The 17295-nt window shown below is 38.8% G+C and overlaps 2 protein-coding genes across 3 annotated transcripts; both read right to left on the bottom strand.

The window, feature by feature from the left end:
- Positions 1-121: 121 nt before the first annotated feature.
- On the bottom strand, positions 122-11505 carry firrm (fignl1 interacting regulator of recombination and mitosis). Of its 2 annotated transcripts, XM_026305388.2 has the most exons (25): positions 11354-11505; positions 11034-11175; positions 10698-10737; positions 10515-10603; positions 10074-10178; positions 9787-9927; positions 8961-9123; positions 8779-8863; positions 8496-8634; positions 8025-8114; positions 7848-7912; positions 7584-7732; positions 6780-6909; positions 6210-6396; positions 4967-5049; positions 4666-4717; positions 3901-3990; positions 3265-3450; positions 2571-2690; positions 2402-2497; positions 2193-2306; positions 1797-1901; positions 1621-1701; positions 1397-1543; positions 122-576 (listed from the first exon to the last, which is right to left on the bottom strand). In XM_026305388.2, the coding sequence occupies exons 2-25, from the start codon at positions 11127-11129 to the stop codon at positions 367-369; spliced, it is 2763 nt and encodes a 920-aa protein (XP_026161173.1). In that variant the 5' UTR covers positions 11130-11175; positions 11354-11505; the 3' UTR covers positions 122-366. The 2 variants fall into 2 exon arrangements, with proteins under 2 accessions (XP_026161173.1, XP_026161172.1); XM_026305387.2 differs by having other exon boundaries at positions 11034-11505.
- Positions 11506-14582: 3077 nt separating this feature from the next.
- Positions 14583-15523, bottom strand: LOC113129427 (14 kDa phosphohistidine phosphatase). Its single transcript, XM_026305418.1, has 3 exons — positions 15277-15523; positions 14870-14994; positions 14583-14764 (listed from the first exon to the last, which is right to left on the bottom strand). The coding sequence occupies exons 1-3, from the start codon at positions 15488-15490 to the stop codon at positions 14672-14674; spliced, it is 432 nt and encodes a 143-aa protein (XP_026161203.1). The 5' UTR covers positions 15491-15523; the 3' UTR covers positions 14583-14671.
- Positions 15524-17295: the final 1772 nt, after the last annotated feature.

The following is a 17295-nucleotide window of genomic DNA, read 5'->3' as shown; positions in this document are numbered from 1 at the left end:
ATGACCCAAGTTCTATCTTACACTAGTTATGTTTTGTAGCTTTACCATACAAAGTTATTGTAGATATTCAGGGCTACTGACAGCATGCTTCATCCAAGACCATACTAACAGCCTCAAACTCAGGATGTCGGCCTTAGCCACACTGTGTCTCAACTTCCTAGCTAGGGAGGACTCCGATTGGACTTTATGATTTAAAAAAAGAAAAATCAATGTTTTTGTATTGAAACAAGTTTAATAACAGTTTTAAAAAAGTAAAAAGCTATTCTCTGTAGCAGCAAAGGTACAGACTTCGACAGGCCCGGGCTCATTCAGGAGATTTTCTGTACAGAACGTAAATATCGGGGGCTGGAACACAATTTGGAGTAGCTAGGTTGTGTGTCTGGCTGTACTGATGTGAGCTATGAGGCTCTGCAGCTCCTGCAGCTTAGACTCCAGCCACTGTTGAGGTGGTGAAGCTGTGTCAACTTTACCCTCAGTGAGGGCCTGAAGGGCTTTCAAAGCACTCTCAGCTGTCTGGATGTAGCGTCTGTACTCTTCCTCCGTGCTGGTTTCCTGCCGAGCTCTCTTTGGGGATGGCTGAGAGAAGAATAATGACAAGGGGAATCAATGTTTTCACATGTCAAGTTTAAATATTAAATACATTTGGAAATACAAACATTCAAATCATAACTTGCATATTAAAGTATACACTGATCAGCAACAACATTAAAACCTCTGGCAGGGAACGTGAATTGATTATCCTATGCAGCAAGTGAAGTCAGTTTTTGAAGTTGAGTCTGACGAGGGAGAGGACAACTGGTTCAATTGGCAAAAGTCTCATGGTTGGGAGTGAAGTCTAGTCTGTTTTGATTCCACAGAATAGCTACTGTAGCACAAACTGTCTCAGTATTCCCTAATGGCAGTGGCCTCTTTCAGCAGGGTAACGCCCCCTGCTGCAAACAGGAATGATTTGAAGAACATGACAAAGTTCAAGGTGGTGCCTTGGTCTCCTAGTGTAGAGTGATCTATGGGGGTCCCACCGTGCAACTTACAGGACAGGGCTGTTCTGGTGACATGAGGTTGACCCACACAATATTAGTCAGGTTGTTGTAATGTTGTGGCTGATCAGTGGATGAGAAATAAAGAGGTGAGCTTTCAACCAAAGTCAAAGTACAAAATTCAACCTCAGTGATACCCATAATGTCCCCATTTCTTTTCTTTGTGTCTTAGTCTTAACGTTCCCAGTGTCTTCTGTCAGTTCAAAGGTGAAAAATAATATGCAATATTTACTACTTGTTGGTTTTCAAGTGGTTAGCTTTCAGATACTTATGACAGTGCAGATGAAGCAAGGCTGTGCACATGCATGGATTTATAAAGCCTGTGAATGCATTAAAGCTAATTTAACAATGTTACTAACCTCTGCATCAGTAACAGTGTCAGCAGCCACTTTGTCAGGAACATTTTCTTTGTTTTTCTCCAGTTTGTCATTGTGTTGCTCAAGAACTGGCGTCTCCAGCTTGAGTCTCTGTAGCCGAGACTCCACGTCTTCTTGTGCATTCACAGTCTACAACAAAACACAGTCCCCTTTACATTTGTTTTATTTTAGGCACATCATTATTACAATATGTTGGCGTCTCTTACCTTAGTAAGATAATTCACCACTTTGGCCTTGGTTTCTTCTGCGCACAAACTCTGGGAAATGACTTCCTCGTGGTTTGTAATCTTAAATATCAAAAGAACAACATAATGTTAACGCATCAACTGTACATGGCTGTACATCTGAAAAATTAGTGGCATCAGTGGAGTACTTGTCATACCTCTGCAAAATGAGAAAAGGCCTCCACGCCATGCTGATGTACAAGCCAGGACTTGTCTGCCAGCAGGACTCCAAACAGGCTACTCAGCCTCGGCAAAATTTGACTCTGTTGGGACCAAACAGCCAGTCAGAAAATAAATATATTTTTATGGTAGACTTTGAATTTCAGTATTTTCAAGTAAAAATCCAGAAGTAATGTTTCAAACTGCATATTTACTACATGATTGTTGAGGCAGAAAGCCAGTCAACATCATCAAATGATAACTGATATTTTCTAAATAAACAGCTAATGAGAATTGACAAAATAGAACTAAATAGTTTTCCTTGTGGGACCATTAGTAAGGAGTGCAAGGAAGTAAAATTAGGTTTCTCATTTCCAATGTTCTGGTTTCATTACCTGTGTGTCAGGGGGGACAAAGATCTTCCCTAGGGAGGAGAGGAACTCCAGAGCAGCCAGCAGCAGCTGATCCACACACTCCTGAGACACCAGAGCATCCACACACAGCAAAGCCTGGAGCGCACACACGCATGCACACACACACACACAGCAGTGAACAGAGGTGTTTGCTATCTGTTTATAGTGAACTGTGAAAACTAATATGATACCTGACAAATGACTTGAGGTTCAATGTGTTTAACCAAAATGGCAGATATGGACAGGAGCAGCTCCACAGTACGCTGGAGCACAGGGTGGGTCTGCACCTGGAGTATGACAGTTTACAGTCAGGCATTTCTACTACATCTGTGTGTGCGCATGTGTGTATTTAGATCTCACCTGATCTGGATTCATTCGTAACCAGAGCTGTGTGACCATCCTTGTTATGGACAACACGCACTCTTCTTCAGGAGAGGACAGCCCTCGAATCACCACTAGGAGGGGCAAGAGCACTGCATTCTGAAAACCGGAGGCACTTTGTAAATACATCTTTTTTGCCTTCATGCCTTTTTAAATTTCCTCTTCCTTTTCTGATAACCTTTCACCTGCACATAAGTTTTTTATGATCTTAACTATCACTACAAAAGGTAAGGAGAAACGCATATAAAATCAAAATAATAAAAACTAAAAATGATTCTGAGCATCAAATCTGTATTTATACCAGATATAAAACCTTAAAACATCTACCTGGTTCCTACTCAGATGTCAGATGAAGTAGAGAGGTCAATAACATCAACCTTATCCGTGTCCATTTTTATCCATGGGAACAAAGTTATCTTATTCTTAATAGGCCATTTGTCATCTACCCACTTTCTCTTCAGTACACAAGGACAGGCATTATTCTGCAGCCTTGCCCTTGATGTCTGTACCTCTTTTTTCCCTCCATGTATCAGATCATATCAATCACTGCAGTTCCTTTGTCCCATTTGGATATATAATGAAGGGTAAACACATTTAACAATGCCTTGAACAATACAGCAATAGTTTACTGCGTCACATGCTTGTTTCTGCTGCTACCGGAGGTTGTCCTCACCATTTTGTTTACTTGTCCCAGTTTGAACCCTCCATTCTGCCAGTCGGCCAAAGCTTTTTGAGTAAGGCCAATGATATCAGACTCTACTTGATGACAGGCATCGCGTGAAAGAGCCCTGAACAGGACATGGCGCCACACTGGAAGGTTTTCCACGTCAGAGGGTGGATAACGCATGACCAGCTCCATCTGGAAAATTAACGATTAATTTATGAGAAATCACTTTATATCAAGGTTATGCTCCTATATCTCTTTTTTAGACAAAGACATAGTAAGGGGGGAGGTGTCAGTGAATGGAATAAGCATAGAGATATGAGTATTTGTGTAAAAGGCACTGAATGATCTTATACACACTATTTTTTGTCAGTAGTTTAAATCTGATATGATCTGATATATTGTATTCAGTCCACACAATTTTCACTGTTTAGGTCACTGTTTTCTCCTACTGTCATCTTATTTGGTATATCTGTGTTTCTGACCTATCACATTTAATGTTAATGAATGTGAATACTCAGTGACTGACTTTCAATGAAAAATTGTGAAAAACACTGCATGCATACATGCGTTCACTGACACCCTAGAGTACTTCATGAAATTGTAAAAAAAAAAAAAAGTATGTCAGTTTTTAGTGTTTCTAACCTGGTGGTTTGGAGTCATGAGGAAAACCATGCGTTTGAGCAGCAGGCCCAGGTGCAGCGACTGGAAACACTCAGCGGTGCAGGTTTTCACCTAAAAGACAAGAGGGCAGAAGTAGATCAGAGATGTAGACTAGTGTAAAGGCTAAACAGGAGTGAAATGGTAAATGACATGTTTTTACACTCAAAGCACTTTTACACTGTCAGCCCATTCACCTATTCACATGCACACACACAACGACAGAACAGCCACCGGGAGCAACTTGGGTTTCAGTGACTTTCCCAAAGATACACTGAGTAGAGATGCCATGGATCGAACCTCGACCCTTCGGCTCAACTTCCTTTGCCACAGCCGCCTAGAAGCCACCCAGATATCAGAGCAGAAGTGGAATCCAACTTAATGATGGCATCGTTACATAATGTTCAACAAACACACACCGTCACCTCAGTGTCACAGAAAACAAATGAGTGCTCCAATCCAAAACCCCACAGAAGAGGAATTTGAGTGATTTTAGTAAGCGCTCAGGATGAAGTCACAGATGAAAAAACATCCATGACTTTAAGGTGTATACTCAAGATAATGACAGAATTGATATGTATCTTTGCTCAATATAACAAGTGCACATTACACTCTACTGAGCATCTTTATAAATGATGTCTGGAAACAGGTGGTGAAGTGCTGCTTGTTGTGACTGCTCTTTCAAATTTAAATAAAAGCTCAAAACCTATTGTCTCAAGTGTATTGTTTATCTGCTCGGTTTCTACCCACCAGCTGAGCAATGAGGAGGACGTGATGAAGACAAAGTTCAGCTGTGCCATACCTGAAATCAGAGAAGACAAACATTTGCCTACATGTTTAAAATTCTTATACAGTAGCTGTAAGAAGTCTATAGGGGTTTCACATGTACTGTAATGTTTGTGATACACGGTAACAGCAAGTATTGATCAAAATACAATAGTGCACCATTACTGATCCCAATTATATCTAAACAATTCGACATAAATGCTGACTAATAAAGGAAAATCCAGCCAGATATGATGAATAGTGACGTGTTACTCCACACTCTTACCGAGCTGTAAAGCACCACACATCTGTGGCCAGTAAAGCTGTCTGTGTATCAGCCTGCAGCACAGCATCAACCAAAGAGCGCTCCTGCAAGAGAGAGATAAAGAGTAAAGGAAGCCAGACATAGAGGAGAGGTGGATGGTATGAATTTAAAGTAAACAAGGCATTAAAGAACTTAACAGATGCTGATAAAGTAAAAGTAAAAGAGATTCTCTGAATGACGGGAAATCCTGCCCCAAAAACCATGGCAACAATCTGTTTAGATGTGAAATGAAAGTGTTTCTTCTACTTTCCAGGCCAATGTTGACATTAAAAGCTTGCAAAATTAATACAAAAAAAAACACTGTTTAACTTTCATGCCCTCTGGCATATTTGACAAAACAACAGTAGAGCAGCTGTGTAAAAGACATATGAAAGCCCACTTGGAGTTTGTCAAACTGCATACAAACATTCAGAGACCTTTCATTTCAATTCAATTCAATTCAATTCTATTTGTATCGCACCAAATCACAATACAATCATCTCAAGGCACTTTACATTAAAAAAAAGAAAAGACACCGGTCTGACAAGACAGAACTTAAACCCCCTGGTCAGACCCTGCTGAAGTGTGCAGGGAACTCTAGTATGACTTCAGGACAAGTCTCTGACCTCTGTCTTAAAGTGGACCAGCCAAAGATCTAAATAGTACATTAGCACCAATTATATGAAGAACATAGGAAATTATGTCACAAGTAAAAATGTGTTTAAATGCTTTTTTTAAACAATCTCCCAATTAGTATTTCTAATTCAGATTCTTTCTTCATATTTCAGATTCCTTAAAGTAGCCCTGTTGGCCTTAACATAACAAATAGCCATTAGACCATTTGGTACAATGAGTCCACATTTGAGACTGTTGCTTCCATCTGACATGTATTTGTGAAACACAGAAAGACGGTATCTGCATATGAAGGAGGAGGTGGGATGGCGTGGGAGTGCTTCCTCTGTGACAATGTTGCAGATTTATTCAGAATTCAAGGCTCATTTAACCAGCATGACTTTTATGACACTGCAGTGATGCACCATCCCATCTGGTTTTGTACTTAGTGAGACCATCTTCCAAAACAATCCACTAGGCTATGTAAAGGCTAAAGGGCCAAGGAGAGTGATAGGGTGCTGCATCACATGACCTGACCTCCAAAACAATACCAAATCACCTTTACTGATGTCCCTAATTACATAGTGTATGTGGTTTTGTGTGCAGACCTCACCAGCACGGGGAAGTACATTGGAGGAAGCGCAGCCACGCTGGCACAGAGATGCACACAGATGTGATGGTGCAGGGTGACCTGGGCCTGAGCCTGACCCTTCATCATCACCCCTGGAAAGAGCACTGGTACCCTACGCTCAGTATAGCAACGACGGAAACCAGCGAACAAAGCCTGATAGAGAGGAAGCCTGGAGACAGAGAGGAAGGAAAAAACCTTTTAGCCTTTAGGTTAGCATAAAAAAAAAAGACTACACTACAGAGGTTACGATGGTCTTGTCAGATCAAAACTCAATCTTAAACACATAATGTTTCATCTTTTTTCAGGCATCAAAATGATGCAAACATTCATACACACTCTTCAAACTGTTGGCTGGGATGTTAGAATGATGCAAATAGCTAAACCGAGATCACATTTTGATGGGGCTGAAATTGATTTACTCTTTTTAAAAGAAAAATAATCCATAATGTGAGGGACATGGTTACATAAACAGTTGCCAGACGAGCAAACTGCTGGTCTTTGCTTTAAAGCAAAGGAATTAAAAAAAAACAAAAAAAAAAAACTTTTTATCACCTTGGTATTTCTTCTGAGAACTGGCTGCCAATGTGCCAAAGCTGCAGTGTCTCCTCTGGCTGTGAGGGCAGCTGATCCAGGACATTCACCAGCAAAACACACTGAGGAAGTTTATGCTCCGGACTTAACCCTGAAGACAAACAACATAAGGGTCATTCTAACACTGTAAGCTGCATATTGTGGCAGAATCCATGTGTCAGCAGCTACAAAGTGATGTTAACATGTTCTGAGTAAGAACATACAACCAACATTTTCCTGAATAAGCTAGTCAACCCCACATTTTGTCAGCGATGTCTATCTTCAGTGGATTAATGGTGAAAAACAGAAAAGTCAGCAACTGTGTATCCTCAACGCACCTCAAGTTATTTGTGGAAATGAACAAGATTCACATACATCATATTAATAATGTGAGGATGATATGAGTGGTATTAGCGCCGATGTGGATCTAGTTTCATGGATTGGCTATGAAAAGTGAAGACAATCCAGAAAATGATCAGAAGATGTACATGACTAACACTGTCCTTCTTGATAAACTTATTGAGTGATGTTCCCAAGCTGTACTTTAATTTATATCCACCATTACAAGACCTCTATTGTTGTCTGTTACAGTGACAAACACTTAAATACCTGTCTTGATAGGTTTATACTGTACATTTAATTAATATATATTTTATATTTAAAAAACAAAAAGGTGGGAAATGGAACTAGTACACAGCCGAGAAACGTTTATAAAATAATGTAAACATTGCAAAGACAAACAGGAAAGCATTTATCAATCCTGCGTGGGAGCAATGGCAAACTCACGCATGTTCTGCTGCAGGACAACTTCAGCAAATGGCCTTAAAGGCAACAGCTGGAGCAGGAGGGCATCCATGGGAACCAGACCTGCTGCGTTTAGCTCCTCGGACAGAGCCGCGGGCAGTGTCGGAGCAGACAAGCTAGGAGGGAACTTACTGAAAGACATTATGATCTGAGATTGCATTTTTCTACAATGCTCAATAGTGTCACCACAAAGGATAAAATGCAGTTTAAATTTGCTTCTTGAAACCACAGGTGCACCACACATACCTGACAATCTGTAGGTAGAGTTGGTGAAAGCAGGTACAATACTTTGTGAGAAAAAATTTGAATTCCTGTTAGAAGAATAATGGTGTGTAAGTTTATAGTAGAATTTTTTTTTAAATTTAACTGTCAGATTTTTAGGCCAGAGCCAAATGAAATGCAAGCAGATCCTATTGTTTGTACCTTTATGTAATGAACCAAAGTGTTGGCAAAAAATCTGCACATCTTTGCAGTTTTCTGGAACAGCTTGTACTCTGGGCTTTGGGTCGCCTCCTTTAAAAAGGACACAAAAGCAATAATTCAAAAGGTGAGAAAGATCAAGTCAATCTTTAACCTTACATGCAATAAACAAATATTTCTAAGTATACAGGTATACAACACAGAAATACACATCATGACTTCTATACACAGGATACAATAAAATATAACAGTGACAAGAATATCCACCATTGTGGTGATTCCTGACAGTATCAGGCCAGCCAAGACAAAAAACACAAATACATACAGTTCTTATGCTGAGACCAATAAAAAAAAAAACAAAAAAAAAAAAAATCACACTTTTTTTCAAATTTTAAACAAGACATAGGTTAAAATAAAAAACTATAAATAATATATATATTTCTTTTTTTTTTTTAGGAATCCAAGCTTTCCTACCTGCAGACCAGCATCTTTTATCTGTTCAGCCAGCTCCAAACTGTTGTGAAAAAAGGCCAACAAGTTCTCGCACAGGCTGGTGCTGATGGCACCATGGTGCAGGTGTTCCTCCACCAAAGACTGGTATTTCAGACTCTGTCTGAACAGAGTATTAGCCATTTAAAATAAGTCACTCAGGTAGAAAATGAACTATTCAATGTATTCAACTCTTCTAGCAAAGTATGACAGACTGTATGACATTAATAAAAGAATAAGTGTCAATTTCAGAGCCTGCTTTACTGACTTGATGAGGAATTTCCATGTGTTTGCATGCAGTGCCATATCCAGGTTGGAGATAATTGAGCAGATATCCAGCAGGCTATGAATCACTGAGGAAAATTTTAAAAATATATGAAAGGCTATAGAACAAAGAGCATGGCAGTAAAACACAGAGGGATATATATGTGTATACAAACCAACACACACCTGTAACAATGTCAGAGACCTCCTCCTCTGAGGCACTGCTGTCGAGCGAGATCCTGTCCAGAAGCTCCAGCAGACCCTTCTGAAGGGAATAGGCCTCCTTGAAGAGTCTCTGCAGCAGGTCTGCCACCAGAGACAGACGGCCACAGTAAATGACCTCACTCTCCTGTGGACAACATCTTGTTTTTTTAAATACATTTTCACTGAAGTATTTCATGGATGTAGATTAGTTTAAACTGCAGTGTAAACAGGTTTAATAACAACAGTAATATATTTGAACATTAGGACCTAGATGAATTCACTGAAACTGTTGTATTCTTCATAAAGACCTGCACTGATAATGTGACTGTAACCAAGCACATACAGGTTTATTCCAATACTAACCCTTGGATGACAAGTGAGGTACAGTCCCTTTTAAAAGCATGAAACTCTATTCAGGTCAACTGATAAGAGCCAGTAAAGTGGAGCCAGGGCAGAACTAAGGAGAGGCATCAAAACAGCTAAGAAGGACTACAGGACAGAGAGAGGAGCACCTGGCTCATAACAACATTTGGCAGGTGTGGAATGGACTGCAGCAGATCACCAACAATCTAAACTGCCTGGATTTCCCCCCATCCACCTGTACCTGGATAAGGGACTTACGCACAAACTCGTCAAACTGTCAAAATAGGCCCCACTGCTTGTCTACCATCAGACTAAGAACTGGTTCCCCATAGGGCTGTTTGCTGAGCCCACTCCTCTTCAGCTTGTATACGCATGGTTTAATTTTGTTGCACTTCTTGTCTAATGACAATACACAATAAGAACATAAGTGAACTGACAGACTGACCTTGCAGTGCTGAAACGTTTCCCTCAGGACTTTCAGGATACAAGTTGGTAACGAGCGGATAGCATCCAGAACAGGGGCTTCCTCAAATGAGCCAACGTAGTGCACACAAGCAGATAGTGCATCAATTATCTGCATCATAGCCTGAATGACAGTAGCCAAAATATTGGGTTAAGTTTGACATGAGAACAAGGTTTTGTTTTTTTTTAGATACTAAACTTCTATGGTGTTAATGGTACCAAATACACAGATTTCTAATGAAACATCCAAATCAGCAGTAAGAACAGTACCTGCAGAAGGTTCCTCAATAACTCACACAGTTCAGTGTTTTGACTCGACAGCCCTCCAACTTGGTCCAAAATTTCTTTCATCATGCTCTCAAACACTGTCTCTACCTGCATATATTTAATAATACAGACCAATCAAAGCTTCCAAAAGATTTAGTGTGATTAACTTTGCAGAAAAGCCAAGGTGTGGATTTAAAGTGATTCAGGGTTTCTGCTGGTCTCAACTATAAAAGTTGAAAGAAAAGTCATCTCCACTCAAAGAAACTGTTTAAATTATCTAATGTTGTCTAATGTGCAACTTAAATGACTTAAAATTACTGTTTAAGAACACTAATGGCCTTGAGTTCAGACAATGTAAACTACTCTGCTTGTTTAACAGACTTTACTGAGAATATTCACAAAATACACTTGATCCTCAAGACAATACACATTTATGTTATTTACCTCTGGTAGGATTTTGGAGAAACACTCATCTTCCAGCTCGGACAAACGAATATGAGGGAGGAACATTTCTGTAATTATCTTCAGTATACCTATATGAATGGCACAGGTCATACTTCACCACAAACAGTACTCAAGGCACAAAATACGGAGTTTGTATTTACGAGTTAGGAAAGGAAAACTTACGTATATGATCATCCCAGCTCTCAGACTTATGATGCAAAGAGTGGCGTGAGTCAAGGAAAACCACAGCATTATAACAAATTGATTTAAGTCACTACCAAGTTTAGACAGTTTGAACATGGTGGGGTTCAGTATGAATCACAGTGACGGATATTATGTCCCCTTATCATAAAAAGTACAAATCTAATCTCCCAAGTTTTTTCTGCTCTGTGAATTTCAAAACTTTACAAAACCTGGAAATCACTGGACTCTCATTAGTTAAAAAAAAAAAAAACCTGAAGCTTAAAATTAGAAGAATGAAGCTGAAATGAAGACATAACAGTGTATAATACAGGATATGGCGAGTTTTGGCAGGACAGACTTGAGCTCCTGGCGGCAGGTTTCCTGACTCCACTGCACCACCTCATCCAGGAGAGACGTGTTGCTTTGGGACATGATGAGAGCACTTACCGTGGGGAGGTCAGGACCACTGTCCCAATGACTGAAAGGTTTACAACAATGTGACTGAGTCAGTCCCTGGAAATGACTCACTTTAGCTTCATTAGTGGCCGCTGTCAATCAACGGGTTAGCTAGCTAACGTTACCTTGTGTTTTGCTAACAGCGTAACTTTTAACGTTAGCATAATAGCCTAACTTGGTAAATACACGTCGCTTCTTACCATAAATACGAGACGCTAACCTCTGTTCGGGGGGCATAATATCACACAAGTACTACGAGTTCATTTAACGTCGACATAGTATTTTTGACATCGATTAAAAATAGAAAACAGCAGATTGGTGTCCTCGATTAGAAAAAACATACAGCGCGCCGTCGGTCGAAACGGATGTGACGTACAGACCAACGACACTCAACTGTCCTCCGTCTGATTGGTCGAAATGTTAGACTCCAAAGTTTTCAACCAATGACAGAACTGCAACGCTGCAATGCGTTGTAAATAACAACACTAAGGCTCCCGGATCAAATGAAAGGTGAAATAAGACACCCATGGGTGAAATATGAATAGTTTAACAGTTTCCTCTCATATGCCTACAAATAACCTAATACACATCTGTCTGAATAATGTAAATAGAAAAAAATAACTTCTCACACAGTGTTTCAAAGGATTGGGTGTATAACAAAAATTGCAAGCATCGCTTATGAATATCGGAAATATCACATTTCAGAACAAAGTCACACTAAATTTTGTCAAACGGTATGAAACGCGTTCATTCACAGTGCGAAAGTTAATGTAAAACAGCATGCTTATTGTCACCATGTTCACGCCACAGAACAACATAAGGTGATATTTAATCAGACCCGTGTCACAGAATAATGTAAATATTAGAGTTTTAAAAGTTTTGAATTCAGGACTTTAACAAAAAAAAGAGGGTTAATTAATAAACATTAAACATGTTACATTAAACATTAAATCCATAAACAATAAGGCTTTCATGAGGATTAAACAGGTAAAGTAATATGCCATGCACTGGTATTTTAATTTTATGTTGTAATACAAATAATGATATCAGATTTTGTCATAATGACATTTTGGTTTTGCCACTTTTGCAAACAATTTCAACCCCCTCCAAGTGAGCAAAATGCATCTTTGTGTAAAAACCAATCCACTGCAGTGTGGTACTTATTTATGGTCATTCAAATTTCACATTTTTCATGAGCACATTATAATTTCAATTGGCAAACACCCACCAGGATCATAAATGTGCACACTATGTTATATGTAATATGTGTATGGGATTTCTGTTGGCTCTCACTCAGTTGATTGAGTCTTGTAAAGCTATTGTGTCACTGATAAGATCTTAAATCCTGGAGTTTCACCCTTGTTTCCCGACAGCTTGAGGTGTTAGTTGTTGCCACACCAGGAAGGGACTGACCTCCTGTTTAGGAAACAAGACTCCACTTTGATGCTTATCTCTTTTTAAAGACCACATCTTGTGCAACATTACTACACTTTGTGTTTTGGCAATTGACCAAATATACCTCATCACAAACACTTTGCTTCATGATGGACTTCTCCAAATAATAATAATAATAGTAATGATGACAACATGTACGGTTACTTCCATCCTTATAACCAGTATGAGTCTATGAACATTTGACCATCTCTGTCAGTGTTTGGAACAAATCAGAGGATAGGTTTAGACAAAACGATTATGGTTAAGGCCTTGCAATAAATTACAGAAGTTTTTGTTTGTTTGTTTTACAAATAAGTCTTATTAAGTTTTATTTCATTAAGCTCTAACCATAATGCATTTTACGAGAAGAGGCTTGAGTGTAAAACCAGGCTTCTCTCTGTCCTACTGACCTCATCATTTGAAGATAATGGAAAGGTTATCGCTTGAAAGGAAACAAACGCCAGATTTGGTATGAAACTGGAAGGAAACAGTTTTTTGTTTTTTTGTTTTGCTGAGTGTCAAAAGGTGACTCAGTCTCTTTGGTGTGTAGCTAATTCTGTTAATATAGACTTTAGAGCCACATGCAACTCTTACTATAATTACTTTCTCTGGAGCGTATCAAGTTCAAGATGAGTCATAAGCGAAAAAAAAGAATTAATGTGCCCCACCACTGTAATACACATTCTGTTTAAGAACCTGGCCAGTGTAATGCGGGAAAGACCCTGAGGAAAAGGATGTCGACCAAATAAGAATAATGAGATTTCTTGAGGATAAAGAGGATGATTTATGGTCAATACCTGTAGCATTTAACACTGTCCACATGTTTTAGGAACTAAAACTTATGTCTGGATGCTACAAGAAATAATTCAATGAATAGCTACGTATCAAATAACGTCGTACAAAGTGTGATGAGAATTTGTGTTAGATAAGAAGCCATCAAATGCATCTCTCCATTAAAGTTAATGGAAGAGACCTGGCATCATCACTTACTGTCAGCACAGATGAGAATATTGACTTTCTGATTTCTACTTTTAGATCATTTGATTATTATTTTTAAAGCTCATTAGGATATTTAAGTATCTCTACAATGGATCCTTATAACTTTGATGATCTTATTTTTTTCCTCTAGCACCAGATTGTAGATTTATGTTGAGGTAACAGATTATTTCACCTCATATTGAGATAATAAATGTAAAAGTGATCATTTATGTCTTTCATGCGACAACTAACCATCAATTAGTCCAATACTTTGGTTTATGATCAAACACCAGAAAAACATGACATAAATTCCCATAAGCCTCAGCTTCAGCTAGACTTTATGTTTAGTGCTAATAACCAAATGTTAATATGTGCTAAACCAAGATGCTGAACATGGTAAATATTATATCTACAAAATATCAACATGTTAGGACTGTTACTGCACACTGCCTCACAGAGCTGCTAGTGTGACTGTACGCTCTTGTCTATAGATGTTTATTTCAATAAGCTAAATATAGCAATAGAATATAAAAGTGTGGTGCAGCTCAGGCTATTTCATCTCTAACATCTATCCCTGGCTTTGTTAGAACCTTGGCTGTAATTTATTATTTTAAAATTCTGCGGAAATGAGCTAAAAATGTATCTTCTTTTAACCTAACACATAAATGAGAGGGCATCCGCTTAACAGCAAGTGAAAGCTGCTCTTATCGTTGTGCTTTTTAAACAACAAACTTTTCCTTAGCGTAACAGGATATGTGATTCCAGCGAACATGAGTCATCCCTTCCTGTGGGGAATTTACGCTTTCCAAAAACATGCTTCAAATGCTGATTGCAGGCTATCTGCCAAGAATGCCATCAAATAAGAGTAAAAATGAAACCTTCTATTTTTCAGGCAAATTATATTTGCAGGTCACATCTTTCTCTTTTTAGCAGTCTGACAGTGATAACACCTGATTTTAAAAAACACTTGGTATAAATGTGATTTAAGTTGTTGGTAGAGAATCAAAGGACAAACAATGAAATGCAGAAAGGTGGATTTAAATTAGACGTGCTTTTGTATTGAATCTGATGAAGACACAACTGCAATGAGATGATGCATGTTTACACTATTTTTTGTCGTCAGACCAGCTGATGTCATAGTCGCTGTAGGCACTCTTCAACTTCTCTGCAGACACAGAGTGGTCTGCTTTGCCAAAGCCCTGAAATTAGTCAGAAAACATTGACATTATCACATTTAAAGATTGCTCTGGTGATGCTGAGTATTAGATTCAGATTTGAATGTTCTTCCAATCAAATGAACTTACAGTTGATTCTCCAAACACCCTTAGTTTTTTCTCCTGACTGTTGTGTTCTATCTTCCCTCCTCCAAGGCATTTACACTCCATTCCCAAGGCCTCCAGAGCCGGACTGACTTTGTCAAATATATGATCTGTGAATAATTTAAATCATTATCAAATATATGTCTTTGTTTAGAGTACACTAAAATTTCAATTTATAAGCAGTTTGCATGTTTAGCTATTAACATTACAGTCAATAAGCATATCTATATCTATGTACTGAGGTTGTCAAGCTCTGCATGACGTCCCGGTCGGTGCAGTGTTTCTGCACATTAACGCAGGGATACATGGGTCAAATTAGCTCATGCTGCTGCAACAAAACATATCAAGTCTTTATTTTTTGCACGTCATCTCTGACGTACTTCTGAACTTACTGTGATACTCTGCACTTTTCGTGCCTCGCACTATGTCTTTATGCACATCACCATCTTTCACTTTGACTCTGACCAGTATGTACTTAAAGGTTCCCTCTGGATCGATCTCCACATCGGGCACTTTAGCCAGAGCGTCTGTCATTGCGACTGTAGCTTTGGACAACGCACCGAAGACTCTCAAACTGTTCAGAGGTCTACCAACCACAGACAACATGGTGCATTCACCGCTTTATATGGGCCCAGACATTTGGTTCCTGTCTTAAAGATACAGACCATATTTGTATTTATAAGCGTGCAGGCAAGTTTGCACGCTGGCGCCCCCACTTGACGACAACAGGGAACTACCTGGACCTGAAAGCCATAAAAATCAAGAAATCAAATAGTCAAAATAATGAAGACTCGTATCAGTGCACTGCAGCTATTTTACCAACATATTCATGTTGTGTTATATGATATATGGGTCAGTCTCACGTTTGATACAATGGCACTACTGCTTAAAACTACAGTTTTTCTCTTAAATATTTTGGAGTTGCTCTTTTGCTTTAAAGAATGAAGAATGTCATATGCAAGTTATAAACGATGCATATCTAATTTTTGGTCTTTTATGGAAAGGCCATATTCCATATATATTTAATGAAACTTGTTTTTCATTAAATTTTAATTTAGAATATTTTGTATATTACAATAGTTTAACTAAATTACACTTAAATTAAACCCAATATATTTTAGTCGACTAAATCTACAGTAGATTTAGTCGACTAAAATCTTATGCTATTTAGTCGACTAAAACTAGACTAAAACTAAAACAAAGCAGATGACTAAAATATGACTAAAACTATAATTGCGTTTTAGTCAAAAGACTATGACTAAAACTAAATTAAAATCTGCTGTCAAAATTAACACTGGTCCCAGGGACCTGCTGGAGCCTATCCCAGCTCTCTCTGGGTGAAAGGCAGGGGTCCACCCTGGACAGGTCCCCAGTCCATCACAGGGCCACATAGAGACCAACAACCTCACACACTCACACTCACTCCTATGGGCAATTTAGAGTCACCAATCAACCTGACATACATGTTTTTGGACTGTGGGAGGAAACCAGAGGACCTGGAGAAAACCCACACAAGCACAGGGAGAACATGCAAACTCCACACAGAAAGGCCCCTGATGGGTTTCAAACCAGGAACCTTCTTGTTGTGAGGCAACACTGCTAACCACACATTCTTCATTCTTTTTGACCTGACATATTGTCTAATCTTTATTACAGTCAAACAAGGTGTGATCAAAATGCAGCAAGTGTAGCTGTTTTATTATTCCATACACATACAGCAGATTTAACAATATTAGAAAATAAAGTGAGTACAACTTGCATTAGTCCATTTATATAACACATGACGACTTTCAAGAATAGCTCTGTGGAGGTGTCCTTAAACAATACCCTTTACAAGATCTCTTTGCTGTGTGTGTAATGATATGAGAGGGCAATGGGAATTAGAAAAGGGGTAGGACTGGGTAAGTGTTCACTTCTTCCTATTCCCTTTCAAACATGTAATATATATAGAAGAGTTATCACTTGTTTCAATGAGGACTTATTGTAACAAATATATGGACACTAATTGACTATGGACAAGTATAGACAATTTAGTTTGTTTTGGAACTGGACAGTAGTTTACTTTATTTTTTTTACAATAATTATTGTGTGTTTGAAATAATATAATAATAACAAATACAAGCACAGATCTAAATAAACCTTTGTTCAGGAAATGCTTATTAAAGCTAAAGCAGAGTTTCTCCCTTCGGCCTTGGTCTGTATTTTTCAAGAAAAGGGGGGAGGAAGGGGCTTTATGAGATGTCGGGCAACAGTGGATTTTGTCTGCAACTGGGGTCAGAAAGGAAGGATATGAACTATCACTTCTAAAAACACAGGCAGCCGACAGACGCCTCGACTCCTGCACAAAACACTTCCAGTCCCCAGACACACATTTAAAACTACCAGTAACACTTTAGCTGCCATTGCATTGT

Source organism: Mastacembelus armatus, chromosome 4, assembly GCF_900324485.2.
Source record: "Mastacembelus armatus chromosome 4, fMasArm1.2, whole genome shotgun sequence".
Classification (NCBI taxonomy): domain Eukaryota; kingdom Metazoa; phylum Chordata; class Actinopteri; order Synbranchiformes; family Mastacembelidae; genus Mastacembelus; species Mastacembelus armatus.
The sequence above is the reverse complement of the archived record's forward strand: the minus strand, read 5'-3'. Positions and strand labels throughout refer to the sequence as shown.

Bases quoted from the DNA above. Each gene is read 5' to 3' on its own strand.
- LOC113129427 (XM_026305418.1), bottom strand. From the start codon at position 15,490: ATGTTGTCTGTGGTTGGTAGACCTCTGAACAGTTTGAGAGTCTTCGGT. The intron at 14,995-15,276 runs GTAAGTTCAGAA...AATTATTCACAG, and splicing joins GAAAAGTGCAGAGTATCACA to ATCATATATTTGACAAAGTC. The intron at 14,765-14,869 runs GTAAGTTCATTT...GACTAATTTCAG, and splicing joins GGGTGTTTGGAGAATCAACT to GGCTTTGGCAAAGCAGACCA.
- firrm (XM_026305387.2), bottom strand. From the start codon at position 11,129: ATGTCCCAAAGCAACACGTCTCTCCTGGATGAGGTGGTGCAGTGGAGT. The intron at 10,604-10,697 runs GTAAGTTTTCCT...CCATTCATATAG, and splicing joins GAGCTGGGATGATCATATAC to GTATACTGAAGATAATTACA. The intron at 577-1,396 runs GTTAGTAACATT...TTCTTCTCTCAG, and splicing joins ACACTGTTACTGATGCAGAG to CCATCCCCAAAGAGAGCTCG.